Raw genomic sequence first — 27,983 nt, 5'->3', positions numbered from 1 at the left:
AGCGGCGAGGGCGAGGGCGCGCGCGCGTGTACGGAGGGGGGAGGGGCTGAGGAGGGTAAGCCGCAATAGCAGCGAGAGCCGCGTCGGCGTCGGCGGCAGCTGCGGCACGTGCTGCCTGGTTGGTAGGTGACGAGGCGTTCCGTTCGCGTCAGGGGAGGCGTTAATAGAGCCGTCGCTCGGGCCGGCGCTCGCTGGGCGGGGTTAACGGTCCGGCCTCCCTTCTCCCCTTCCGACGGGGAGAAGACGGGTAGCGGTAGACTGTGAGCCGAGCTTTGGGCGGGAACAGGTCCGTCGCCCGGCCCCCGCCTCGTGGCGGGCTGCTTGAAGCCGGAGTGAGAAGGCAGAGAAAAGGGGCGTTGGCCTGGGACAGGTGTGGGGAGAAGAACTGCGGGGTGGGGCAGGCTTTGGACGGGGTGGGTATGGGCGTAGCAGGACCGATGTTAAGCACTTGCCCCCCTTGACTACGCCCATGGCGGGGGGGGGGGGCTGCAGCCAGTAGTTCAGTCTGAGGTGATGCGAACGTGGCGTTGGGGTTCTTCCGCTGTTCTTGTTTCACGTGTTCTTGGTCCCCCCCCCCCTCTCCCAAATCACAGGGCCGATTCGGAGTAGGTTGTATCTGAGGGTACCACTATGGAGGAGGAAGACTGGGACGAGGAGATCACAGATGACAACAGGAGCAGTACCACGGGCGGAGGTGGCAGGAGTGCTTTGCCCCTCTTTCAGCCCAGCTTCGAAAAGCTGGTGGGTTGCCCAGGGAATCCACAAATCAGGATGAGTGAAGAGGTTCCTCCTCATTCCTCATTGCTTTGTAGTTCTGTAAATGTGTCTCTTTGGGTGTGAGTGGGTTGGTGGGAAAATGGGAGGGGAGATTCCATTGGGTTGCCATATTTCAAAAAGTGAAAATCCAGACGGAAAAGTTTTTGAGCTTTTTATTTTATTTTTTGAACTTTTTGAGATATTTTAAATTTTAAAGAAAAATTTCCAAAAATGACACTGTCAACATTGGTTATCATACATGCAGATTTTCCCAGAAGTTTCAGTGAATTGTGCCCGGACGCTGCTTCCAGCAGCTGATTGCGGGCTATTTCTGGGAAATTCTGGACGTGTGGCAACTCTATTGATTGAGCTCCAGGACTTTTAAAGACCCACTTGAGTGCCGTGTTTTTCTTTATTGGTTTTGTTTTGATAACATTTAGATACTGCTTGACTGTAATATGAACTGATCTCCCCTGGAAGTAAACTAGTGTACATTAAGGAGAGATATTTTGGCCTAGTCATCTTCTTATTAGCAGGAAAGAGGTTTTTTTTGAAATGGCACAGGCTACTTCATGCTACACATGTGTAGACAAAGCCTATAATTCTTAGGTACTTTCACTTTGCTTTTTTGAGGAATAATCACGGTTGGAAGCTGCTCTTTGGATGCGGTTTTAGGATGCACTTCTATACAGAGTTAACTTAAGAATGCGACACTTTTATTAGATTTTGACTTCGTTACAAGCAAGCATGCACAGGATTGAGCTATTGCCTTATTTTGTCTCTGAACTTCGCTGTCACCTTGATTTATTTTCTTCCTCTTCTCTCTCCCCCTGCCCCAAGCATCTGTTATGTGGATGGTGGCTTGAACGTTCATGGAATAGAAGGGGATATTTTTTCATGGATTATTTGATCCAGTACTATACTATCCATGTGAGCAGCTCTTCTATGTTTATATGCTGAGCATGCAGGAAGAGGCCTCATTTTTCTACATGTGCAGTGTAGAAGTGCAGTGGAGAAATGATGTGATTTGTGTTTCTGCTGCAAGTCATTTTGCTTGTACTTGGGCTGGATGTGCAGGGGGCTGCTGTGCCTTGCATGCTTCTAGCATAGATGCTTAGGTTGGTGTCAAATGCACAGATGGCTTTGGCCCATCTTTACTAGCATGCCTTGTTTTTCTGCTATTCATGCAGAAGGTTTGCCTGCTGGATGCTTATGAGGAGTCTTACCACTACGGACTCCTCCGTTAGGAGGAAGAGTGGGATAACAATTGATTAAAGAAATCTAAAAATATAAAAACACAATAGACAGCTAGAGGCACCAAATGCACCATCCCTTTCTACAGAAGTTTTCCTTTGCTGCTATATTAAGCAGGGAGTAGGAAAAGTGTCTTTCTCCATGCCAAACATAGACACATTGTGGGTTGCTTGAGTAAGGCTTGGACACTCTATCCTTCTACCAATTTTTTAAAAAAACGTGACTCTGAAATCCTCTGGTGAACAGTTGAGTGGTTAAAAGCAAGGCTCTAGTAGACTATATTTGGGGCGGGGGGAATGGTTGGTATAGTAGTTCCAGCATGGTCTTAACTCTTCACGCAACCCAGTCAAATGGTACAAATAGTAAAATTATTTTTATTTTATTGTAGGGCAGCTTGTCTACAGGAGCAAATGAAACCTCATGCAATTTCAATCAGAATGCAACCCCCCCAGGTATGTGATAAGACTTTAAAAAGGAATATTCTGTCTAGAAAAAAGCTGGTACCAAAAACTTTGTAGTCAAGTGTTCCTAACAGTTGAAGCCTGCTAAATTGGGTTGACTATGAAGCCTTGTATGAGATCAGCTATGAGTTTAATTATGGTATTGTTGAAATTTAGTTCACCTGAGGGGTTTGAAAGCCCTACAGCTGGGCTGTAGAGTGAATTGGGCTAAATATAAGTTGTTGATCCTTTTTAATTGGTCTGCATAAATTTGCAATTGAATAAAACAGTAATGGTGAAGAAAACAATTTTTACTTTTTAAGAGAGGAAACTTATTTGCAGCAGGAAATATATTGGAGGCAATTTTCCTGCTGTTAGAAAGGATAAATTAATTCCTCTTCTACAGTATCAAGTCTGCTACCTATATTATTTTGAATGCTTCTATTAAGGAGAAAAATAGTCATTAAGAACTACTGTCTGATTAATCTGGAACACTGTAGCCAGCTACCTACAATCAGTGCTACCATCTAGACAGGCATAGGCAAACACTGGCTCTCCAGATGTTTCGGACTATAATCCCCATCATCCCTGACCACTGGTCCTGTAAACTAGGGATAATGGGAATTGTAGTTCCAAAACATCTGGAGGGCCGGAGTTTGCCTATGCCTGATCTAGATTGATGAAACGTAAGTTTTGAATAAATTATGTTTGCTTCTTAAAAAGATCAGACTTACGGAACTCAGTTTTCTCCCTCTGTGTTCTGTAAGAAGTGAGTTATTATTTATTTAGTACCGGCCCCTATTTGCACGATGTTACATGAATTGGCACTTTTTAACAATGTAGAGATAGTTTGTGGACTTGAGCTACAGTCCGAAGCTTCATTGAACACTTCTAAGGAAACCTGTATAGAAGTGTGCTGCATACTGAGTTAGACTGCACCTGGAGAACAAACGGGCTTTGTGAAGTAGTCTGCACATTGCTTTGATTTTTTGTTGGTCCTAAAAAGTCATTTCATCTAGGATTTTTTCCTTGAATGGAGAGTCAGATATTTATACCTTTTGTTGAGAATGCTGAGTAATTCTTAAGGATTCCCTCCTTCCCCCATTATGGCAGTTTATGGATAATTACTTGTGTTTATTGCAACCAATGTGAATTTAGTTCCCAAGATGTTTAATTGCATGAATATTTAAATATTTAATATTTAAATACTCAGCACAATAGAAGAATACAGGTAATAGCTAAATTAAACCCCCAGGAATATTGGCAAAGTGGTTAAAGGTAAATAGATGTTTTGTTGGGTATTTATGCTTTAAGATACTTAGTATGTGAAGCCAGAAGGTTCTGTCATCATTATAATTTATTATATTTTGTCATTTGAAAGTTTGTGCATTGAACCACTGCCAGCTTGTTAATAGTTTTATGCTTACCTTTTCATAGTATTTGACTTTTCAGCAGATCTGTTAATATTTAACTGTACTTCTGAACATGTACCTTATGAACATCTTCAAAATGTCCAACGTAATAACTTCTTTTTAGGACGTGGTTCCACTGAAAATGCAGCTCCTTGGGGTCGTACGTTTGGAGGTATATATTTCTGTATATTCCCATTTGTGTTCTAGGAAATATAAATCATATCGGGCTCTCTAAATATGTCTCTTAATGTTGTACATGCACACCTTTTGCTTTTCATTGGGCACAGTAATGTAACTTAATGTTGGTATGTGTCTTCACTGCATGTATAGTGGTTTTGGAAAACAGTTGTGGCCATGAGTGATGCTATGATACTTCCCTGAACACTTTAAAATTAAAAATTCTTTTTGCCTGTTGGAGGGGTGGGGGGCCTTTTTCAGCCTGAAGGCTGCATTTCCCAAAGACCACCTTTCTGGGGGCCATATGCCAGTGGTGGCATGGTCTAAATTAACATGGGTGGGGCCACCCTACATTGTGTTACACATGCAAACACAGGTAGCATGCATGCATGCACACATCCAGTATTGCACATTAATTTCCCTTTTCTGCTACAACACACGTAGCATGCATGCATGCACACATCCATTATTGCACATTAATTTCCCTTTTCTGCTACAATTAGATTAGGAAAAGGTGTTCTTATTGGAGCCAATACAAGCTTAACAGGGATGCCTATTTTTGGGAGACGGAAGTCACAGTACAGGGTGAAAGAAGATTAACATTTTCATCCATCACCATCTCAGCTGTGACCCTTCCCCTGAAATGGCTGCCCATGCAGTGTTTAGTTTAGAAAAAAGCCTCTGATCAGCTGTACTAGGTGAGTTTTAATGAAGCCTAATTTTGGCTGTTGCGAGAATGACTGCTGGCCAGATAGGGAGATGAGATCCCTTTGGTATGTGGGTCAGAGCATTTACATAGACGGCTTTGTATGGGAAAGGGCATAGGAGATACTTAGTAAATAGTAAGTAAGTAATTTTTTATTTATACCCCACCCTCCCCAGCCAAGACTGGGCTCAGGGCGGCTAACATCACTTAGTGAGTTCTTTCATTGTGTTGTGAGCCAGGTGTGCACACATATACCTTTGAAAAACTGCACAGATGAGCCAAGAAGTCATTAGTTAATTTGGAAGCTGACTATTCCTTACTTCAAACAAGCAAGAATATAAAGCCAGTTTTAGGCTCTGGCTTCATAGTTTGGCTTGTTTGGAAGCCATTCATCATAGTTTGAAGGGAAACCTGGGCTGCAATCCTAGCTCCATATACCTGTGGGTAAGCCCCATTGCATTCAGTAGGCATTCTGAGTAGGCAAAGATTAGGATTGCAGTGTTAGCTGTAAAAAAAATTCCTGGGTTATGTAAAGGGAAGAGAAAAATGGCTGTATTAAGTCAAGATAAGGCCTAACTAAATGCAGCCATTGACTGCATTCAGAAATAACATTAAATAATTGTCAGAAGTACAAGCAAGTTTCCCACCAAGCAAAGGATGGAAGTATTTGGGCAGTGCAAGGGTAGACAGGCACACAAGTTGGGTGCTAATCTCTGCTATTAGTACTAGATCAAAGTTTAGCAATATGTTGTAATAAGAAAGCATTGCAGTGAGGTGAGTACGGTAATTGTTTTGCATCAATGTCTGAACTGAGCCATAGAGCAGGCTTGCAACACACAGTAGGCCAAACTATTTCTTGTTGAGGCCACACCAATGTCTGGACTCTCATAGGAGATTGTAGCAGCGTTGCTCTTCACTAGTCCTTACTTCTGCACTGCACTGTGCTGAGCTAAAGCTAGAGTTCATAGTTCTCTTCTTGCTAATCACAAGCTGTAAACCTTGTCTTAGTTCAGTTCAACACAGCTTGACTGAAAAGGACAACTGAAGCGCAAAGTGACTGCTGGGCCCTCTGGGAGACTGCACATTAGCTTACCATCTTATGCAAACTAGTTCATACTGAACAGTCTTCATTCAGTACAGTGGTACCTTGGTCTACAAACTTAATCTATTCCAGAAGTCTGTTCTTAAACCAAAACCATTCTTAAACCCAGGTGCGCTTTCTTGCCGCCAGTGCCCTTCCACCATTCGGCTTCCATTCTTAGACCGAAGTAAAGTTCGCAAACCGGGACACTACTTCCGGTTTTTTAGAGTTCGCAAACCGAATAGTTGGTAAACAGGGCTGTTTTTAAACCAAGGTACTACTGTATATCTAAACAAAGTAAAGAAAGTAATCATCTGTGGTAAACAAATATTTTAACATTTGTCAGGTGTTGGTGGAAAACCAAATGGAGAAGACAAACCAACAGGTGGATTTGGAAGTGGAAGGACTTTTGGAAACCGAGGTAGATTGTTTGGTCAAACTTGTGTTTATCACATGCAGGTGTTGGTTGTTGCTGGCATCTGCAATTTTATCTTAATCCTAACCACGCTTTTAAATGTTGAACTAACTTGGTCAAATACTTCTAATTGCTTCAGTAACTTTGAAAAAGCTCTAGTGTGCATAAAGTTATTTGATAAAAATTAAGGCATTTCGTGAGAGAGCTGATAGTGTAATTTGATAAAAAGATATTCTTAATGGTAAATGTAAACCATGATAATTGAAATCAGTGTAATGTTTAATACGAGGATGCTTCGAGTATTCATTCTGGTTCAACTGAAACGTGTGTCTCTATATCTTTTTACCTATGGTTCCAAACCTTTTCCTCTATGGAGTGCTGGAAAATTGCTGAGGGTCTTGTTGAACCACTTAATTATTTTTCTGCCAGTTGTAGCAATTGTAATACATTGTGTCAAATTAATTGCATTTAATTTAATTTTTATTGCTGCTTTTATTTCTTGTAATACAAGAAAAACAAAGATACAGTTAAAATCAACATAAGTATTTAATGCAGACATGCTGCAGATCACCAGGATGAAGCTCATAGACCTCTAGTGGTCTATAGAGAGCCAGTGTGGTGTAGTGGTTAGGAGCAGTGGACTCGTAATCTGGGGAACCGGGTTCGCGTCTCCGCTCCTCCACATACAGCTGCTGGGTGACCTTGGGCTAGTCACACTTCTCTGAAGTCTCTCAGCCCCACTCACTTCACAGAGTGTTTGTTGTGGGGGAGGAAGGGAAAGGAGAATGTTAGCCGCTTTGAGACTCCTTCAGGTAGTGATAAAGCGGGATATAAAATCCAAACTACTACTACTACTACTACTACTACTACTACTACTCCTACTCTTCTTCTTCTTCTTCTTCTTCTTCTTCTTCTTCTTCTTCTTTGGACCACATTTTGAGAACCATTGCATTGTATTGTAGGGTCTTTTTTGCCAGGGAAGGGGGAGCGAAATATCAATTTGAGGTTCTAGCCCCATGGACATTTACCTGGGAGTTGCCCCACTGAATCCAGTAGGGCTTACTTCTAAGTTGATGTGCATTGGATTGTGCTAAAAATGTATCAAAAAGTAGAAAATAAGCAGTTTACTTTTGGAATGCAATATAGTCATGTGACTACCTGTTTCTCTGCCATATTAAATATGTATTAATTATAGTCGGCCAGTGGAGGCAATGGGCCAAGAAGAGGAAAGGACAGGCACTAGTGAGGGATAGAAATTCTGGGAATAAATGCTAATGTTCCTCAGGGCTACTTAAAATGTTCATGTGTGCTTTGAAATGCGAGTGACTGGAATTGTAGAACACTTGCCTTTCTCTTGCTTTCTACAGCTACATCTGGAAATAGATTTGAAGAAAGGAAGTTTTCAAGCTTTGAGAGAGGTACAGTTGCAACCCTCCCCAGAGTCCTCTATCAGTTGATATACTTTAAAATCTCATTAAAATATATTTTCTAGACTAAATACAAAGCAAGACAGTTATAATGTACTGTATAGCCCCTGTTTTACCATGGAAACGGCCTTGGTTGCCTGGTATTATTACCTCTGTTGGGAGAGGGACAGGAGAAGTCCACTCCTTGGATGAGGGACCAACTCCCTTCTCTTGCAGGGGCCCAATTAGTGCCATTGCCTTCCGTTAAGAGTTTGGGTGTAATCCTTGATGCCTCCCTTTCCACGGAGGCGCAAGTTACAGCAACAGCCAAGGCGACATTTTTCCACCTTCGCCGCATTAAGCAGTTGGTCCCTTACCTTTCCCGCCCCGACCTGGCCACAGTGATCCATGCGACGGTCATCTTCAGGCCTGACTACTGTAATTCGCTCTACGCGGGGCTGCCCTTGAAGCTGTACCAGAAACTCCAGCGGGTGCAGAATGCTGCAGCGAGACTCCTCATGGGGTCTCTGCCATGGGAGCATATTCACCCAGTGCTTTTCAAGCTGCACTGGCTCCCGGTGGAGTACAGGATCAGATTTAAGGTGCTGCTTTTGACCTTTAAAGCCCTTCATGGCCTAGGACCCTTGTACCTACGGGACCGCCTCTCTCGGTATGCCCCACGGAGAGCCTCAAGGTCCATAAATAGCAACACCCTTGTGGTCCCGGGCCCTAAGGAAGTTAGATTGGCTTCAACCAGAGCCAGGGCCTTTTCAACTCTGGCTCCGGTCTGGTGGAACGCTCTGCCTCACGAGACCAGGGCCCTGCAGGATCTTTTTCTTTCCGCAGGGCCTGTAAGACAGAGTTGTTCCGCCTGGCCTTTGGCTTGGAGCCAGTTTGATTCCCTCCCTCTCTTTCTTTTTTCTTTTCCTTCTCCCTCTGCGATGAGGCTACATTTTAATATTTTAATGTTTCAATATTTTAATGTTGTATTTTTTAATTTTGTTTTTAAGTTTTTAACTTGTTTTTATTATTGCTTGTAAGCCGCTCTGAGCCCGGCCTTGGCTGGGGAGGGCAGGGTATAAATAAAAATTATTATTATTATTATTTCTCCTTGAGTTTTCAGTAACTTTTGATAAAACTGACCATGATACTTTTCTGGCTAAGCTCTGGAAACCTAGGTTGGATTACTGCAATGCAATTATTATTATTATTATTAATACCCCGCACTCCCCAGCCAAGGCCGGGCTCAGGGCGGCTAACAAGCAATAATAAAAACAAGTTGAATGAATACAACCTTAAACCAAGATTAAAATGCAATATTAAAATATTGAAACATTAAAATATTTAAATGCAGCCTCAATGTACAGTATTATACATGGGGCTGCCCTTGAAGATGGTTTGGAAAATGCAGAATTTGGCCAGATTGTTGATTGTGGCAGGACGGTCTGAACATAAAATAGCAATTCTGACATGACTGCTTGCCTATCAGTTTCCAGGCTCAGTTCAAAGTGCTAGTTTTGACCGTATAGCATTATACAGCTCAGGACCTCAGCGTGCTGTCGCTTTTGTGAGGAAATATATAACCCCAGCAATAGTACAATAATATTTGCACATGTTTGGTATAGAGAAATAAGTTGTGATTGTCTGATGAAGGACGGTGTACAAATTTAATAATAATAAACACCTGTTTTTTAATAAATTGAAAGATAAATGTGAACTTTGCTTACATCCTTAAGATAACTTTTAAGTGTCTGCAGAAATGAGAATTTTTTATTGCTTATTTTATTTTTGTCATAGAAGTAGTTGATGATGATCAAGAAAGCCAGTCAAACAGAGAAGTTCCTAGGAGAGGAGGTAAAGCCCTATAAACAACAAAGCTTAGAATTCCCATGCTGGTTTTGGAACATGAGTTCTTTTAAGATCAGAAAATTATTGATCAAATACTGTTGTATTTTTGTTCTCAAGGAATGATTGCTGGTGGCAATAGGGGTGGAAGAGGATCTGGCAGAGGAGGATTTGGGCGATTTGGAAGTAAGCTCTATAGTTTTTAATTGTGTTAGTAACCAAGTAAAATGTAATTATTCAGTCTAGCCTGGAGAGTCTAGAAATGAAAATATGTCAGATGGGTTTTGTGGTTAAGATTTTGTTTTTGATACCTTATACAAATACTCTTATTTGGGGAGGAAAAAAGCCTTTACATGGACTCACTGTCTTGAAGAGTCATTAGTTACCAACAGATTACGACCAATATTTGTTTTTATCCCAGATGTATATAAACTTTTTAAATTGTAATGTTGGACCAGAAGAAGATAAGGATTACATGGTGAGCATAAGATATAGGGGAAAATATCTCAGTGCACGTCTAGGAGAGAACTCACATACAAATGAGTGGTATGAAGAAAATGTGGCAGTGTTTCTTAATAACTTAAACCCATGCATTTTATAAGAATAAAAGAAAAGAACCACAGTACAAGTTTATTTCAAATTGATCTATCCCTGGTAATTAATGTAAGGTGAACTATGAACTTAACACTTTCAAAAATACACTTTTTCAGTATTTGAGGGAATTAGGTATGATTTAAGTTTTTATTCATTAATATCAGTCTGTATTATAATTCTTTTACTTGGTAAGATGTATTTTTTAATGCTAGTACAGTAGTTGTTTTTAAATACTAGTAGTTCATGTGGGCTGGAGAGTGCTATTTTAGAAAAGTTGCTTTTAACATTTAAAATATTTATATTCTACCATTGCATGAAAACCTTTTCAACTTGTAAAACAGAAGAAATCCTTATGTTTGGGTTGAATTATAACAGATGATGAAACCGAGAAACAAGATAGAAGACAGACTTTTGGTGGATTTGGTTCCAAAAGAGGAGGGTTTGGTGCTTCAACTGGTAAGAATTAAAAGTGAAATTTTATATATATAGTTGGCTTTATTCCCTTTGTCTCTGTGGTGGTATTGATTTGAAAATTGCATGGAATTGTTGGCAGTTGATGTGACTAAAATGGTAGATTATAGAAATGCACAATCTAGAAACCAATAAATTGACTGGTGATTGGTTTTACATTGCGCTTCATTTGTAACCACATTCTTCCAATTATGCATTTGTTTTTCAGGTGACTCTGAAAATAGAGGTAGAGGAGGCAGAGGTAAGAACCCATTGTTCACATAAAAACATTTCTATTTTGACATTTTTTTGTCTCTAAGCATAACTATGTTGTTTATTACTAACCTTGGTGCCTGATAATCTGTCTCAATCCGGCCAAGTCCCATATCTGTTCACTTTGAATTCCTAGCATAAGGATCTGCAGTATAATTGCCCGATCCTTTCTAATTGTATTGTTAAAACTGCTTTTATCTTTAACAATTCCTTTCAACATTATAAACAGGTGGCTACAAAGGAAGCAACGAAGAAGTAATTGGAGGGTTTGGAAGAGGTATGTGTCTGGTGCGATTGAGTTTTGGGTATATATTTGGGTGTGTGAAGTGTAGCATTGTTGGTGTGTGTGGTTGGGTGTTCACAGACTGGGAGTCTGGATTGGGATATACCTGGGCAAGGAGAGCAGGGAGAGAATGGTTATGATGTCCCTGTTACAGTCACCATGGGCAAAGAAGTATATGGTGCTTGAAGGAGGTCACTGTAAGTGTAGAGGGTATACATGTGTGCAGGCCATTCCCTCTTCTGGCTCTCCTATTAGGTTCCTGATTCCTTAGCTACTGGATCATCTACTTTTGATTGATTTCTTCGCAGCTTTTGAGACCTTCAGCCATGGTATCGTCCATGACTGACTCTCTGATAATGGGGTGTTGGAGTCACTGTACTGTATTAGTGGTTCATCTCCTTCCTGCTTGTTGGGTTCCAGAAAGTAATATGGGGGCGGTGGGGGCAACAAGATACTACATTGTCTCCAATACTATTTAACATCTATATAAAGTCATTGAAAGTGAATCTGAGGAGATTTGAGGCGCCAGTAGGCTAATGACACACAGCTCTATTTCTCTATCACATCTGAGTTTAGAGGAGCCATGCTGGTACCTGGATGAGGGCCAATAAACTCAAAGGGAATCCTGATAAGATGGAGACCCTGTGAGCAAGTAGGGAACTTGTTTGTTTTGGATGGGAAAGAAGGGAGGGGCCTGTATTCTAGGGGTGGTCCTTGCGCCATCATTGTCACTAGAGGCCCAGGTGACCTCAGTAACTAGGAGCACCTACTGGTTTTGATCACTGTGCCCAGTTACTGAACAGAAATAGCTTGATCCATGGATTGGTATCTGGATGATTCAACTAGTGTAATATATTGTGTGGGATTTCCTTTTAACAGGTTCAGCTCAGGACTAGGTTACTCAAATTACTTTTTCCCATCTGGTCACTAAGGTCTGTGGAGATGGCCTGTTGGCTGTGCTGTGACCTGCTTTATATCAGCAGGAATTCCCTGTGGCAGCCACTCTTCCCTGTGGAGAGGTGGCAATAAACTGTTACATGCTTTCACTAACGATTAAAGACTCTTTGCTGTGGTATTTTCCTAGCTGCTAATGCTAGTTCTTCAGTTTTGAATTTAGTGATAATGGCTTTCTGGAATATTAATTGTTTGTGTTGTACTTTTTAATTGTTGTGTAAAGTGTTCTGTATTCTCTGAATGAAAAGCAGTACGCACATTTCAATAATAAATAATTATTTAGATATAAGTAACTTAAAAAAATATCTGGCTGTTTCCTTCCTCCACCTTCGCCGCATTAAGCAGTTGGTCCCTTACTTCTCCTGCCCTGATCTGGCCACAGTGATCCATGCGACGGCCACCTCCAGGCTTGACTACTGTAATTCACTCAAGCAGGGCTGCCCTTGAAACTGTCCCAGAAACTCCAGCGGGTGCAGAATGCTGTATCAAGGCTCCTCACAGGGTCCCTGCCATGGGAGCATATTCACCCAGTGCTTTACCAGTTTCACTGTCTCCCAGTGGAGTATTGGGTCAGGTTGAAGGTGCTAGTTTTGACCTTTAAAGCCCTTTGTGGCTTAGGGCCCTCGTATTTACGGGACCGCCTCTTCTGGTATGCCCCGCAGAGGACCTTATGGTCCATGAATAATCATAGTTTAGAGGTCCCGGGCCCTAAGGAAGTCAGATTATTCTCCACCAGGGCCAAGGCCTTCTCAGTGATGGCTCCAACCTGGTGGAATGCTCTGTCCCATGAGACCAGAGCCCTGCAGGATTTAACTTCGTTCCGCAGGGCCTGTAAGACAGAGCTATTCCGCATGGCTTTCAATTTTAACTTAGCCTGATCTTTTATTCCCCTTCCTCCCCTCCCCCTCCCCTTTTTATGAAGATTACCCACTCTGGGATCCCACAGCTAATTCTCCCCTGGTCTCCTCGCTGGCCCAAGTAGGACTAATTTAGCCAGCTAGCCCTGGTGATCATCTAATGTTTATTGCATGGATTTCCCCCCTAAATTGATTTTTGAATCCTGAATTTATTGTTATTCACGTTTTATACTGTATTTTATGCTGTTTTTTGTTGCATCAATTAAGTGTTTTAAATTTGTTGTTAGCTGCCCTGAGCCTGGTTTTCTGAACCAGGAAGGGTGGGGTATAAATAAAAATTTATTATCATTATTATTATTACTGATAGTGTTTTCTTCCAAACATTCATTTCACTTAAGGTATGTGGAAATCGGATGGCAATTCAGAAGCAGGTGATGGTGCTGGTACGTTTAATTAGAACAAATTAAGTGGCAAGCGATATTAAGAAAATTGATTGATTACTGATGTTCATGAACATAAAGACAGCTCCCGCTTTTAACTTTTAAAATACCAAATGGCACATTATGACTGAAATATCTATAGCATTTCTACCTACCTTTTGGGAATAAAAATTGGCTACGATTATATCCAGATGTCACACTTTCAGATGGCTATTTCTTTTCTTGCTTTTTCACAGAAGAAGGTTTTAAATATAATAGTACTTTCAAAAATGATAAGTAATATATTTAATTACCGTATTTTTTGCCCTATAGGACGCACTTTTTCCCCTCCAGAAATGAAGGGGAAATGTGTGTGCGTCCTATGGGGCGAATGCAGGCTTTCGCTGAAGCCTGGAGAGCGAGAGGGGTCGGTGTGCACCAACCCCTCTCGCTCTCCAGGCTTCAGGAAGCTATCTGCAAGCCGTGGGAGAGCTGCGCGACTTCGGCGACCCACGGCTTGTGGAGAGCTGCCTGCACCCCGAAGCCTGGGGGCGCGCTGAGCTCAGCGCCCCCAGGCTTCGGACTTCGCGCAGCTCTCTGCGAAGTCGCGCAGCTCTCCCATGGCTTGTGGAGAGCTGCCTGTTCTGGGGGCTGGGGTCGGGGGAAGCTCGGGCTTCCCCAGCCCCGCACCTGGGGGGTTAATAAATTTTTTTTTCTTTATTTCCCCCCAAAAATACTAGGTGCGCCCTATGGGCCGGTGCCCCCTATGGACCAAAAAATAGGGAACTTAGTTGTGTGAGTCCATTTTCAAATCACCAATTATTCCCACTCTTTCCTGATTAGTTTTACTGTTATGGCCAGTATTCAATACTGTTTCCTTGTCATGCATACATTTAAAATAGTGCATATAATTGGAGATGTATGTACTGTATTATAAAAGGAAGAAGACTAGAGTGTACTAGTACATGTTATTCATATTGTTTCTTGCCAGAAGCTCATAGGATTCAAGGGATCCACTAGCTATTTTATTTTAGAAAAAAACACAAACTTTATTTTGTCACTAAAGTTTTTAGTGAGGAAAGAAAATTAATGCAAGTAAAGCAATCTGAAAAGCATTGTCACGAATTGATTGTGGTGGTTGTGAAAATGAAGATATGGTTGTGTTGTACCCAAAATGTATGTTACTATAAATTCTGTGCTCAGATGGTGGCATCCAACTTAATGCTTGTAGACATGTACTGGCAGTGGGGCTTATCCTTCATCTCCTATCTCCCTGCAGCTCATAATGTGCCCCCAGAATCTGTTCCAGAGTTTGGGAGATACTCTAGAGCAGAGTGTGGGGGTTGAAGGGGGAGAATTGAAACTGGAAGTTGCATTCTGCAAGCAGATTTCCAGTGCACCAAGCAAGCAGACATTGGTGAATGTTGCCCAAAACATAACAGAATGGAGAAATTTTGTATAGCTAGCACACTTGCTTATTAAGGATTAAATTTAACTTGTATTCTTGTGTTTGCAGGTCCAAAGGTGACATACGTACCACCACCTCCACCAGAAGAAGAAGAAGCCATCTTTGCACATTACCAGACAGGGATAAACTTTGACAAATATGATAACATTCTTGTGGAAGTTTCAGGACATGACCCCCCACCAGCAATACTGGTTAGTGCTGCTGCTTTAAATATTTCTAACAAGTAACTTTGTTAGTCTCGAGATTGAACAGTCGTGCAAAGTCACCAAGTTTTGGTTTGTTTGATACATCCTATGAAATACTTCATAACATCTGAACAATAAAAGCATAAACAATAAGGCATATATAAACCATTTCAAAGCTGATACAGACTGGGATAGACTTTTTCACTGAAAAGGCTTGTTGAAAAAGGGAGGTCTTCAGTAGGCATTGAGACTGCAGCTGTTGTGTGTAACAGGAAGGAATTCCAAAGAGTTTGTGCTTCCCTGCTAAAGGTCTGCTTCCTATATAATACAGAATGGACTTCCTGGAGAGATGTTATCTGCAGGAGGCCCCCTGTCTTGCAAACTGCAGTGAATGGTTACAGTTTACAAATGCTTTGCTATTTTAAGAAAGAGAATAATTCATCCAAAAGTCCTTGGTTTAGAGGTATCATTAAGTCTGGCCACCTAGGTTGTGTTAAAAAAATAAGAGCACATAAGGAGATCTAGTGGTAACCCCTAGGTTATGGCACTCTTTCTCCTAGAAAAGATTTTTTTAGCCTCTGCCTTGCTATTCCAGAGACTGTGCAAAGCTTTTGAACTGCCTTTTTATTTTAAAAATATTTCTGTACTTCAAGGACAGTACTTAAGGACCTACTGATTCACTTAATTTCTACTCATTTGTTGCTAGGGATAACAAGAAAATGCTACTTTATGTTCTTTTTGTGCTTTTTTGATGCTAGTATTGATTTGCTTAGCTTTCTCAATTTTATTTGCTTTTAACATGTCCATTCTGTTCTTAGACCTTTGAAGAAGCTAATCTATGTCCAACATTAATGAAGAACATTGCTAGAACTGGATATCTTAAACTTACTCCAGTGCAGAAATACAGTATTCCTATTATAATGGCAGGGCGTGATTTAATGGCATGTGCCCAGACAGGATCTGGAAAAACAGTAAGTATAAAATGATGGATTCTGCTATTTGAGGTGGAGGATTTGAGGCCGCAATAATAATCTGACACTTGGTTTTTAAGCATTTAATATTTCCAGGTTATTTACTTTGCCCAGTGGGTGAGTCTGTCTTGGCACTTCAATCCATTCCCAAGATAGACTTGAAACGGTGATTTCTGAATCACTGGTAGGGATCCATTAATGAACTGTGGGAGTCTTAAATGGTGGGTCAACAAAAATAAGTTCTCTGTGAATGTTCTGTTTGGGTCCCAACCAAAATCCCATTTTGGTTTTGTCTTTGAAAAACATATTTTTGAAGTGCCTATAACTCATCTTAATTTATATTATGAAAAACTATTAGAAAAAAGTTCGCTTCGTACAAACATAAGATAATAAGTGTCACTTTCTAGAAATACTAGAAACTATATTCATTGTGAAAAGAGTTGCTTTCACTTAATAAAAACTTTATCAGGCTAAATTGGGTTTTTCCTACTTTAAGCATGTTACAGATAGCATAAAATATATATATAATGGGACAGTATTCAATTGTAGTGCCTTGCTTGGGCACATAGCACTCTCTGCTTCCCTCCCAAAATCTGTTCTGGAGCATTAGGAGAAGGAAAATAAGGGGGAATCCTGTCATGTCCACTGGTGCAATGGTTCATATTTCCTAGTACAGGTGCTCTGTGAATATCTTAATTTGTTGTCAAAATGTGCATATTTGGTATACTGGGTGAATATTTTAATACAGCTCCTTTGCTGCTGCTGCCTTTAGGTCTATACTTTAGTTCCATCTGAAGTGAATAAACAGCCTCATCTTTGGGCATATTAGTGTATTGTGCTTTGATCTACTCATTATGGGACTTGGAACAAAGATTCAAGCAAGAATTATCCTAAATTTGCCTCTCAGAAATGTATTTATTTATTGATAGGAAGGAGGGAAAAGAAGATGATGGACCATAGTCACCTAGTTATTTTTGAAGGTGTTCTGCTAATTTTCCTTTCTGTGGGCTTCTTTACACTGAGATTAGAGAACACATCCTGGGATTTTCCTTTTTTGGGGGGTGAGAAACTTGTCAACTATAATATATTTGCCCTTTAGGCAGCTTTTCTTATACCAATTTTGGCTCATATGATGCGTGATGGAGTTACTGCCACTCAATTTGAACAACAGCAACAACCAGAATGTATAATTGTAGCTCCAACTAGAGAACTGATAAACCAGATCTTTCTGGAATCAAGAAAATTTGCACATGGGTAAGTGTTTGAACAAGCTAAATCTCAAAGATAGTAGTGTGTGTTTAGTAAGTGAATTTTGGTTGTAAAAGTGCTGTTTGTGTAATTAAGGAACCCCTGCAAGTTGGTGTGGTGAAATGTGAACCTGTTTGGTGAAGCAAATTGCCAAATGTATTCTGACTTTTATTACTCTGACATGAGCAAAATGCTTGCTTCATAAATACGTATACTGTACTGAAAAGGGGAATTTGATGATAAACATGTGAGGGCAAAAACCAGAGGGGGAGGTAGGTGGGCCGGTTGGCATAGGCCCATGATTTTGAGGAGGCCTACTCCCGAGTACCCCTGGTAGAGGCAATGGGGTGGGCGGCTTTGGTTAAATGGGACCTACATTTCCCATTTAGCCTGGGCCTATTACCAGCTTTGCATGTTCTTGAAGATTAAACATCATAGCGAATAGCTTCCACAAGCTGCATGTTAAATGATGGATCTGACCCTATAAGGGCCTGTTTGCATTGGTCTATGGAAGGCAGTGTAAACACCTGAAACTTCCCATCAGAAATAAAGTAGTATTGAAAGCATTGAGGCATGATCTGTAGGAAAGTCATGGTCTGTTTTATTGCAGATATATGCTGATGCATACTGCTCATTCGTGGAACCCTCCTCTGGTATTTCATAAGAGAAAAACAAAGCAGAGCATTGGCTTAGCATTGATGTGCACACCAGAGCGTGTGGTTTGTTTCTCCCAAACAAACCACAGGTGACCCCACAGCAGCTACATCATACTGATATGTAAAAGTAATAACCATTCAGGAACTCTTAATTCATACCTTCAGGGAATTGAGTTGGAGAGAAGTATACTGACTCCAGTATAAATTAATATTGGATATCTTTAGATATCCCAGATTCAATTCCTATATAGCCAAACCCCTGTTCTATAAGCAGTACTTAAAATGGTTAACATCTTATTAGAGTGACAGTGTTATCTTTACCATGCAATATATCTTAATGCTCTTCTGGAATTCAGTCTTGAGGGAACAGCTAATGTGTTGTATTTTCTTATATTTATTTGTTTTTTCAGAAATGATTCAACAGTCTCTATTAAAATTGAATAGTGTTCAAATATTGATAGCTGTGTTTTTAAGAGTAAATAGCCTACTTGATTCCAAAATCAGATTAGCAAAATGCTTTTTGCAAATTCAGGAAGAGTTTAAAATGTGATCATGTAACTTTGGGTTCAATCCATCAAACACTCCTGCAGTACAGTCTCCATGCATTTTCAGTGAGTTTTCCTCATCATGTTGAATTCAAGCCCTGTTACAATGCACAAAGGGCATGTGGTTGTTCAGTGGATTTTATATTTGATAGATTAAATTTGTAGTACAGGAGGTAACAATTTATATAAAATAAAAAGAAGATAATGCAGCTTTGTTAAGGCCATGGTGTTATGTCAATATGTAAGTGGGTATTGAGACATTGAAATGTGTTCACTATTATCACTAAATGGGAAATGCAATATATTTTCTTGTGCCTAGAACTTGTATAAGACCAGTTGTGACTTACGGAGGAACACAAACAGGTCATTCACTTCGTCAGATAATGCAAGGTTGTAATATATTGTGTGCTACTCCTGGAAGGCTTTTGGATTTCATAGGCAGAGAAAAGGTGAGAACTGTGTGCTAATTTTTCCCCCATAAATTGAAGTGTTTTCTCATTATAACAAATATTGATAATCCACTATATAATTAAAAAAACCAAGTGGTTTATAGTAATATTTAGAACAAAACACAGAAAATTTAAAATTGGAGACTCATCAACTAAGTATTATGGAAATACATTTTAATTGCCTTTATGGCACTGGTTTACTACAAGCGGTCAGACATACAGACACAAAACAAATAGAAAATATTTTGTTAAGGATGGCCTAGCACTGACCTAGGCAGAAGAACAAGTGCTGTTCTCTTACTGTATTACATTACTAAATTATCTATGTTGGCAATGTACAGTATACAGATGCTGTTTGCAACTCAGTTTCCTGTGATAAAATAAAATGCTTACCAAGGTTACTGCTGAAATGTGCATGTGTTAGGTGTAATCTCTTGAGTCAATATGCTCCTGCAGAAGCACCTGCTATCATAGAACTCTAGTGGAGTAACTAGTGGAATTTTCTGTGGGTAACACTGATGTAGCTGTGCTGTGTGCGAAGTGAATCAGTTCCTGTCTTAAATGTAGCAGCCTGACACCTGGAACCCACTGCTGCCACTAGGTGGCAACCATGTTGTAGAAGTTAATGTATACTTTCATCTGGAGTTTAAATATGCTGAGCGTTAGAGCGAAGGGAGTAGGATGAAAAGCGTTGCAGATACATTTTTTTAATACTTTACCATGTTAAGTTTGTATAGCTGTCACATACAATGGAAGTCAGTTTTCTTCATTTTTGGGTTAACTTTAAATTTCTTTAGATTGGGCTGAGGAAGCTACAATATTTGGTGTTGGATGAAGCAGATCGTATGCTGGATATGGGATTTGGCCCAGATATGAAGAAATTAATTTTATCTCCAGGCATGCCACCAAAGGAAAACCGCCAAACACTAATGTTTAGTGCCACTTTCCCTGAAGAAATCCAGAGGTATGTTCAGTGGCGGAGCTTCATGCTCCAGCGCTGGGGGGTGGGGAACCCAGCGCTGGCAGTGGGGGGAGCCGCAATGGCACCCTACTGGGACCGCGCTGCTAGGGGTGGTGCGCGCTCCCCGCACTCCTCTTCCTCCGCCAGTGGGTATGTTCATTTTAAAAACATGAATCCTAAATTTTAAATCACTAATAAGAGTGAGAACATTTCAACATGAGTTTTACCGAAAGGTCAACACCTGCACATTTAATACGAGAGGCATTTATTTATCTTGACTGTTACTCATATGAAGAGTCCCCGTCAATTGTGCAAGTTGGTTATGTTTCAGAACACAGTATTGGAAAATGCATTTTCATGCTGGACTATGTATAATATGAACATACGTGTTTTGTAGAACTAGCTGACTGATAGTTAACTTTTGCTTTCTTGCATATACACTAGAACAACACCTTACTATCCAAGCTATTTCTCTGATTCTCCTCAACTTAGCTGTTACTTCCAAGTTAACTTGATTTATTTGTTCATTTTAAAGGCTAGCTGGAGAATTCTTGAAGGCAGAGTACTTATTTGTTGTTGTTGGACAAGTAGGTGGAGCCTGCAGTGATGTTCAGCAGACAATACTTAAAGTGAATCAGTATGACAAGAGAGAGAAGCTTGTTGAGATTCTCAATGGCACAGGTAACTACCACGTAACTGGTCTCTTAGAAAGATAATGAAATGTAACCAGTCAACACAGAATTTTGTTACACTTTAGTTGTCAGCTCTTAGGCCCCTTGAAACCAGAAAGTTGTGGAACTGGGCAATATAGTGGATTTTTTTTTTAATGTACTATGTGGAAAGTGTAGATGAGATCATTAGAGAGATAAGGATAGCCTGCTTGTTGGTCAAACCAAACTTTTTTGGATCAGTGTGAAATCAGGGCTAAAAGTATAAATTTTCCTATTCATCAGTAAAATAAATCTTATTTTTATTTGGAATAGATTTGTGCAAGTTGTATCCTTCTCCCTAAAATACTTAGGAATCTGAAATGCTGTGTAGGGAAAACTGTTAATTGTTGCCAGCCAAGTTGGCCCATGACCTTCAATGGGTATATTCTAACTTCAGTGGGCCTATTTGGAATATGTCTAATGTTGGATACAACTCTGAGAGCAGAAGCATGAGCTATATACCTTTATTTATGGATTGTAGTTTTTTAAAAAAATGTAATGTTGCTTAATCCGGATTGCTGTATTTAGGAAGTTAATGAGAGAGGTGTTTTAATTTTCAGATTGGCCTTGGGTTTTAGGGTTTCGCAACACCTTGATCTCGGACAAAAATATTGTCCTTTCCTTAAATACTGTCAGTCATTCTAATATCCATTGTATGTTTGTCTAGCTATTACATAATTAATTGGAAGTGCAATTTGGAATTTTGTATTTTTTTCTATGCTTTTATTTGACTTTATACTGGTTAACGTTTAAGATTGTTGCTGTGTGTCCTTTAAAACCTATTTGTATAGGCTACAAGTCTTGCTTTTGCATCTTACCATGGCTAGTAGTTACTGCCTGAAGATTTCAGAGGCAGCATGCTTCTCAGTACCAGTTGCTGGGGAGCCAGAACAGGAGAGAGTGAGAGTGTATGTGCCTTCATGGATTGCTTGGCTTCCCAGAGTAATCTGGGAGGCCTCTGTGAGATGCTGGACTAGATGAACCCTTAACCAGATCCAGCTGGACTTTCCTTAATATCGTATGGTGGGAATTACTAGAAACTACTGGCTTCATTCCAAGCATACTCTGTGCTAAATGGTAGAAAGTTATATGGTGAAGTACTATTAATAACTGTTACTCATAAAATGCCTAAAATTACTAAACATTCTGCAGAAAGCTAAAAATAAAGCAGTCCTCTCAATCTGAAGCTAAAGATGATATTTTAAGGAGGGTTACTTGAGAAAAGCTGGGATGAGTAAATGTCTGGTAGCTTAACGTAAAATACTGAAAAGCAAAGAAACTAGATTTTTAACAATCTTACTAATATGGGCATCAGAATTACTGCTGGCACTTGAAAACTATTGATTTACTATTTTATTTGAATAGATATATCTTAACATTATGTCTGCCTTTGTAAAGGTGATAAGCGAACCATGGTGTTTGTGGAAACTAAGAAAAAAGCAGACTTTATTGCAACATTCCTTTGCCAAGAAAACATAGCAACAACAAGTATTCATGGGTAAGTATATATTCATAGTAAATCATGATTCAATTACTTTTAAAGCACCCTATAAGCTGGTGACATTCAAATCGCTAACTGCATTGATTTTTTTAAAAAGAGAGACAGGGAGAGAGAAAAGTTCTTTCCTTCCATGGGGGCAAGATGGTTCTTTACTTGCCCCATTATATGGTATGTCTGTTCTTAATTATCCTAACCATCAATTTGCCCTTTTCACTGCCTGCAGTGTATATTACTTTGCCCTTATTTTCAATCTATTCTACCATTCTTTAGTAAGTTCAGTATAGCCTCAGCACACTATATAAAAGTATTGGTTTCAGACGTATGCTGTCTTAATGAAGTAGCAGCATGTCTTTATTGCACTTGAGGTAGCTTTTTTATGTTCAGGAGGAGCTTTGTAAGGTATGAGACTGGTGGCTTCTGCTTATTTGGAATAGTGTTCTTTCTCAGCTTCAGGGTAAACATACGAGGATATATTTATCAGTACAACTAGTGTGCTATTCCATACAATAAAAAGTATCCTGACATATCATTTCTAAAGTGTCAATTCTAAAGTGGTCTTTTTCAAACACAGAAAAACATTCAGGCATTGTTTCAAACTTCTGGGCTTGCATAACTTGGTAAGTGCACCATTCCACAGTAGAATGCAATGCAGAATTTTCTGTGTATCTAGATGACTTGAAAACTTCATTTGCACCTTGTACCATACCATGGTTTATTGGGAGTGTGCTCATCTCAAAACACTGAGCAAAAAAAGTCTGACGTGCATTCTCCCACTTCCTCTCATACAGTAAGGAGAAGGGCTTCTGATATTATTTTTACTTTTTAAGTAATTTAGGTTAGAATTATGCTCCCATCAGAGGTGCTTGTTTAAAAGAAGCTTCATGCCATGAGTTATGGAACTGTCGTCTGTGGTTTGAACATAACACTGAGATGAGTTTCTTTAAAGTGAAACTTATTTCAGCAGTATGCCACCTCCTGGTTGTAGAAGGGGAGGGAAGCTAGTTAAGGCTCATCCATATAGTACCATATCATAAGTCATTGGTACATGTGACATGGATAGAATGCCTCACCTAATCAAATATTGTTGGAGTGGATGTCACACTGTGGGTACAATTCTCCTTTTCTCCTATGTGAAAGACTTGCTCTTAGGAGGTTTTGCTTCCCCTCACCCGCAAAAAATGAATATAGAGTAGACACAGGTTGCAAAAGCAAACCCAAGAACAAACCCTGAATGTTTGCCAAGAGTGTTGGCCAAACTTCTATGGGTATTATGTACCAAACCAGCCCAGAGACGCAAGGAAATCTTTTCAACAGTATGTAGGCTAGAGCACATGACACAAGCAACTTACACAAGGTATCTTCTTTACAACTGTTTGTTTTCCTGTTTCTCTCCCTATTGCTTTCAACATTTTAGATTGCAGTCGGATCTGGACTTTTAACTCTATGGTCTTTATACTAATCCAAACCTACGTTCTCAGTTGGTTTCATTTCTTTCTTCCTGAATTTACTTCCTGTTTTATTTTGGATGTATGGCTACTTCCCATGCTTAAAGGTTGGTAGCAAAAGACTTGTTAAACAGTTGTGCATGCCTGTTTTTCTTGTAAGGCAACATTGCCACAAGTGGACAAGCAACAGTGGTTTGTACTGTATCTGAGCAGAAACTCAAAAGCATGGCATGATACTGGACTTCAGCTGCTTTTTTACAATGTACTCTTTGCTCCCAGCTTGGTACATGAAGCAAAATCACCAGCAGGTTACATGCATATTAATACACATTTACCACTTTCAAACCTAGTGGAGGTTCATACACTTTTGAGCTTGGAAAAGGGTAGGTGTTCTCTCCCCCACCCCCCCGGGATAATGTTTTTAGCTTCTCCAAAATTCTAAAAGTAGTGAGGTTCTTGCTGCCCTGAATATTTCCAGTTGTTGACAGCTTGACAGAGAGGAGTGCCACAGCTCCCCACCCAGTTTGAAGCTAGTGAAGGGTCTGGAGGATTGCTCTTGTACCCAAAGGCCTCCAAAGCATCAGAGAATGCATAGGGATGTTTGGAGTATAAATCTTGGCTGGTCTGTGATTGAAGTGATTACAATCTTCTAAATGGTTTTAACTTTTATTTTATTTGTGTATTTTGATACAAAGTCAATAAAACATTGTTTTTTGAAAGATGAGATATGCTTTTGTTTAATTAAATAACTATTGTACATTGTTAATAACTGTCAATATGTTTATGGTAACTACAGCTGAAGAGTAAGTTTCATGTACTTGTTTCCCAGCCTCTTACAAGCTGGAACTTACCGTATAGGGGATTCTAAAAGTTGGAATAAATATTTCATGGAATGACTTTTGAAGTAGTCATGATAGGAGCTGATAGACACTCTTTAGATTTTTCCTCTTTTCATATACTGCTTTATTTCTCTGACCTCTGTAGAAACACACAACTGTTTGAGACAAGAATTATACTTTATGATAAACAGTAAGAAATGCCCCCCCCAAAGCCATTAGCTGTAAAGTTTTGTAATAATAAAATTGTAATAGAATATACGTTAACTTATGCTCAGAACAAATGAAATGTGTTTTGCCATGCCGTATATGCTGCTAACTTTGAATGACCCTAAATATCTGCAAAGTTGGCCTCTCCTGCCATTTATCATTACATATTAGCTTTTAGTTACATGTTTAACTTGTCAAATATGCATTTGAATAAGAATATTGCTGGTGTTGTTTGCTTGTGTATTAGAATCACTGAACTTCACTCACGTTTGAAAGAGATGTAATTATTTTTCTATTTACAGTGATCGGGAACAGAGAGAGCGAGAAGAAGCTCTTTATTATTTTCGTTCTGGAAAATGCCCTGTTCTTGTTGCTACATCAGTGGCAGCAAGAGGTCTGGATATTGAAAATGTTCAACATGTCATAAATTTTGATCTACCTTCCACAATTGATGAATATGTTCATAGGATTGGACGAACTGGGCGTTGTGGTAATATTGGCAAAGCAACTTCTTTCTTTGATGCTAATTCAGACAGTCCTATTGCACAGCCTCTAGTCAAAGTGCTTGCAGATGTAAGTTTTTTTTGTTCTGCAAATTTGCTTTTATTATTACTACTAAACTGAAAGTCACAAAACAAATGACACACTATCACGTTTCTTTGAAGGCTCAGCAAGAAGTGCCAGTGTGGCTAGAAGAGATTGCTTGTACTTCTGGTGGAATTGGTTTTAGCAGTCCAAGGGGAAACATGTTTGCATCCGTTGACTCTCGAAAGGTAAATCTTAAGCAGAACCACTGAAAACTTTATTTTGGATAATGGGTAATCTTGAAAGTTTTTAGAGTCTTGAGGAACACTTTTAAACAAGCTGCTCTCTGAAGCACCTCAGCCCCCTCTCCCCATTTTAACATCTCACTCCAGGAAGCTATAATAAAAGGGGGGGGGAGTGCTTCAGGGAGCAGTTTACCCAGCCACTCTCTGCAGCACCACCTTTGTTAAAGGTAGCCCAGGGAGGTTTGATGGTGAGTGGGAGGTGCATCAGAGAGCCAAACTGCTCTGTTAAAGGTTGCTTCAGCTGCTGCACAAGTAAGTGGTGCTTCATAGAAAAGAGGGAAAACAGGAAAGCTCATCCTTTCAAAAACTTGCTTTTTTATTCCCCCTGAGAGCTGCATTCAGCAAACCTGAGCCAAGTTTAATCCCTGCTCAGCATGTGTTTCCAGGGGGGGGGGGGAATAACCCATTTTCCAAGGATCAGCCTTCCTTAAGCGATTCTTCTACCCCGGGGATTCAGGGGAAAAAGACATCTGTTTTCTTTCTCTGCAGACACCTGTTCCCAGGGAATATGCATATGCAGCAAAAGCAAGCAGACAGTGCTTTTCTGCTGTTTCCTGTGAGGTTAGGAGCAATTCACTGTTACCACTTCAGGTTCTAGATCGGGGTGGGTGGGAGCTCATCACATTTGCCAGAGTGGGGCAGGGGCTCAGGGGTTTTCTGTATACAGATGCTATTTTCTCATGGCTCTGGTTTAATAATGTAAGTTTAAACAAGGTGCTCGCTTGCGTAGAGATGCTAAAACTAGCAGTGGGAACGGGAATTAACTCCCTTTAATGTGGTGTTAAAAACTAGTTTTGTGTTAAGATTTCTCTGTGGCAGCTACCGCAAAAAGCCTGTGTTGCCAATTTTCAATCTCTCAGCAGTAATGTAATATCTTGAGTGGAGCATAGAGAACCTTCACATTGTTACAGGACTCTCTTGGTGATATTATATGAGCACTCTGTGCAATGGCAACAGTCCATAGGTTCAGGTTCTCTATAGACATAAACATGCTGCAATTACATGTATTTGCAAGTATAGTAAGTAAAGTGTATTTGCAAGTAAAGTAAAGTAAAGTGTATAAGTAAAGTAAAGTGTATTTGCAAGTATAGTAAGTAACAAGTATTTGCAAGTATAGTAAGTAAATTTGTATCTGACAACTTACCAAACGAAAGTATCAATGGTATTGGTATTGGTTGAGTTGTGGCATAGTTTGTCATTTTCTTAGGGCTATTGTGCACAAGACCAGTTTGTAATGTTGTATATCTCTGAATACAGATTAAACAGATAAATTGTGATCATCATCATCATCATTTATTATTATTTATATCCCGCCCATCTGGCTGAATTTCCCCAGCCACTCTGGGCGGCTCCCAATCGAGTGTTAAAAACAATACAGCATTAAATATTACAAACTTCCCTAAACAAGGCGGCCTTCAGATGTCTTTTAAAAATAGGATAGCTGCTTATACCCTTGACATCTGATAGGAGGGCATTCCACAGGGCGGGTGCCACTACCGAGAAGGCCCTCTGGTTCCCTGTAACCTCACTTCTCGCAATGAGGGAACCGCCAGAAGGCCCTCGGCGCTGGATCTCAGTGTCTGGGCTGAACGATGGGGATGGAGACTCCTTCAGGTATACAGGACCAAGGCTGTTTAAGGCTTTAAAGGTCAGCACCAACACTTTGAATTGTGCTTGGAAACGTACTTGGAGCCAATGCAGATCTCTCAGGACTGGTGTTATATGGCCCCAGCGGCCACTCCCAGTCACCAGTCTAGCTGCCACATAATTGCAGTTTCTGGGTCACCTTCAAAGGTAGCCCCACGTAGAGCACATTGCAGAAGTCCAAGCAGGAGATAACTAGAGCATGTACCACACTGGCGGGACAGTCCGCAGGCACTGCGTCCTAGAAGGAGCTGGTAGACAGCCGCCCTGGACACAGAATTAAACTGCGCCTCCGTTGACGCAAGCCCAAAATGACTCCCAGGCTGCGCACCTGGTTCTTCAGGTCCTTCAGACCACAAATGTGGAAGTGAACTATAGAGCTCATTTATTTCAGAATATATTGGGTTCAGTACTGATGGCTATAGGTTTTCTGATCTCTGGGCAGCCAGAATCTGGCAGGTACTTCAAGAAGAAAACTAATCATGTTGCATACCTTCTCATTGCAATATATAGTTTTGAAAATCTGCTCAAATTTGATTTAATGTAGGTTTACCATGGCAAAGAGAATCACCACAGCGGAGCAGGTGGAGGATTTACAGCATCAAATATAAGTGCACCTGATGAGTCATGGGATTGAGGCTACCATCTGTCATGGAACAACGTCCTTAGTTTACCATGCTAAGTCTTCCGAACAAGATGGTTATGTGTGAAACTGGCTGGTTTCTAAACACATTTATTTTATTAAATCCCTGTGATTTCAGTGCGACTTGCTTCTAAGTAAATGTGCTTAGGATTGTGACTTTAAAATGTTCAAGAAATTGTTAATGTTCTGCTCCCTGTTGTTCAGGAAAGGTGATTGGGATAAACATACAGGAGTTTTAATTTGTTTTTGAATTACTTATTTTACTGATCTGTTAAATGGTTGTGTGAAATAACACCAGTTTGCCACAAGGAACTGTTGTAAATTATTGTAAAAACACTAAATAAAAACTTAGGATCATG

The 27,983-nt window shown here is 40.2% G+C and overlaps 1 protein-coding gene across 3 annotated transcripts; it reads left to right on the top strand.

Annotated features, from left to right (window-relative positions):
* Position 1: 1 nt before the first annotated feature.
* Positions 2–27,983, top strand: DDX4 (DEAD-box helicase 4; the record flags this gene model as incomplete). Of its 3 annotated transcripts, XM_081881452.1 has the most annotated exons (22): positions 2–122; positions 594–783; positions 2,399–2,462; positions 3,987–4,034; positions 6,173–6,247; positions 7,609–7,659; positions 9,445–9,501; positions 9,613–9,678; positions 10,462–10,542; positions 10,766–10,798; positions 11,039–11,086; positions 13,302–13,346; positions 14,839–14,981; positions 15,794–15,946; positions 17,046–17,200; positions 18,715–18,844; positions 19,642–19,808; positions 20,341–20,486; positions 21,914–22,013; positions 24,810–25,080; positions 25,173–25,280; positions 27,529–27,983. In XM_081881452.1, 21 exons carry the CDS (start codon positions 631–633, stop codon positions 27,616–27,618), a joined length of 2,184 nt encoding a protein of 727 aa, XP_081737578.1. In that variant the 3' UTR covers positions 27,619–27,983. The 3 variants fall into 3 exon arrangements, with proteins under 3 accessions (XP_081737578.1, XP_081737580.1, XP_081737579.1); XM_081881454.1 differs by lacking the exon at positions 2–122 and having other exon boundaries at positions 602–741; XM_081881453.1 differs by lacking the exon at positions 2–122 and having other exon boundaries at positions 631–783; positions 9,448–9,501.

Source organism: Podarcis erhardii, assembly GCF_964252035.2.
Source record: "Podarcis erhardii genome assembly, chromosome: 11".
NCBI classification, from domain to species: Eukaryota; Metazoa; Chordata; class Lepidosauria; order Squamata; family Lacertidae; genus Podarcis; species Podarcis erhardii.
The sequence above is the reverse complement of the archived record's forward strand: the minus strand, read 5'-3'. Positions and strand labels throughout refer to the sequence as shown.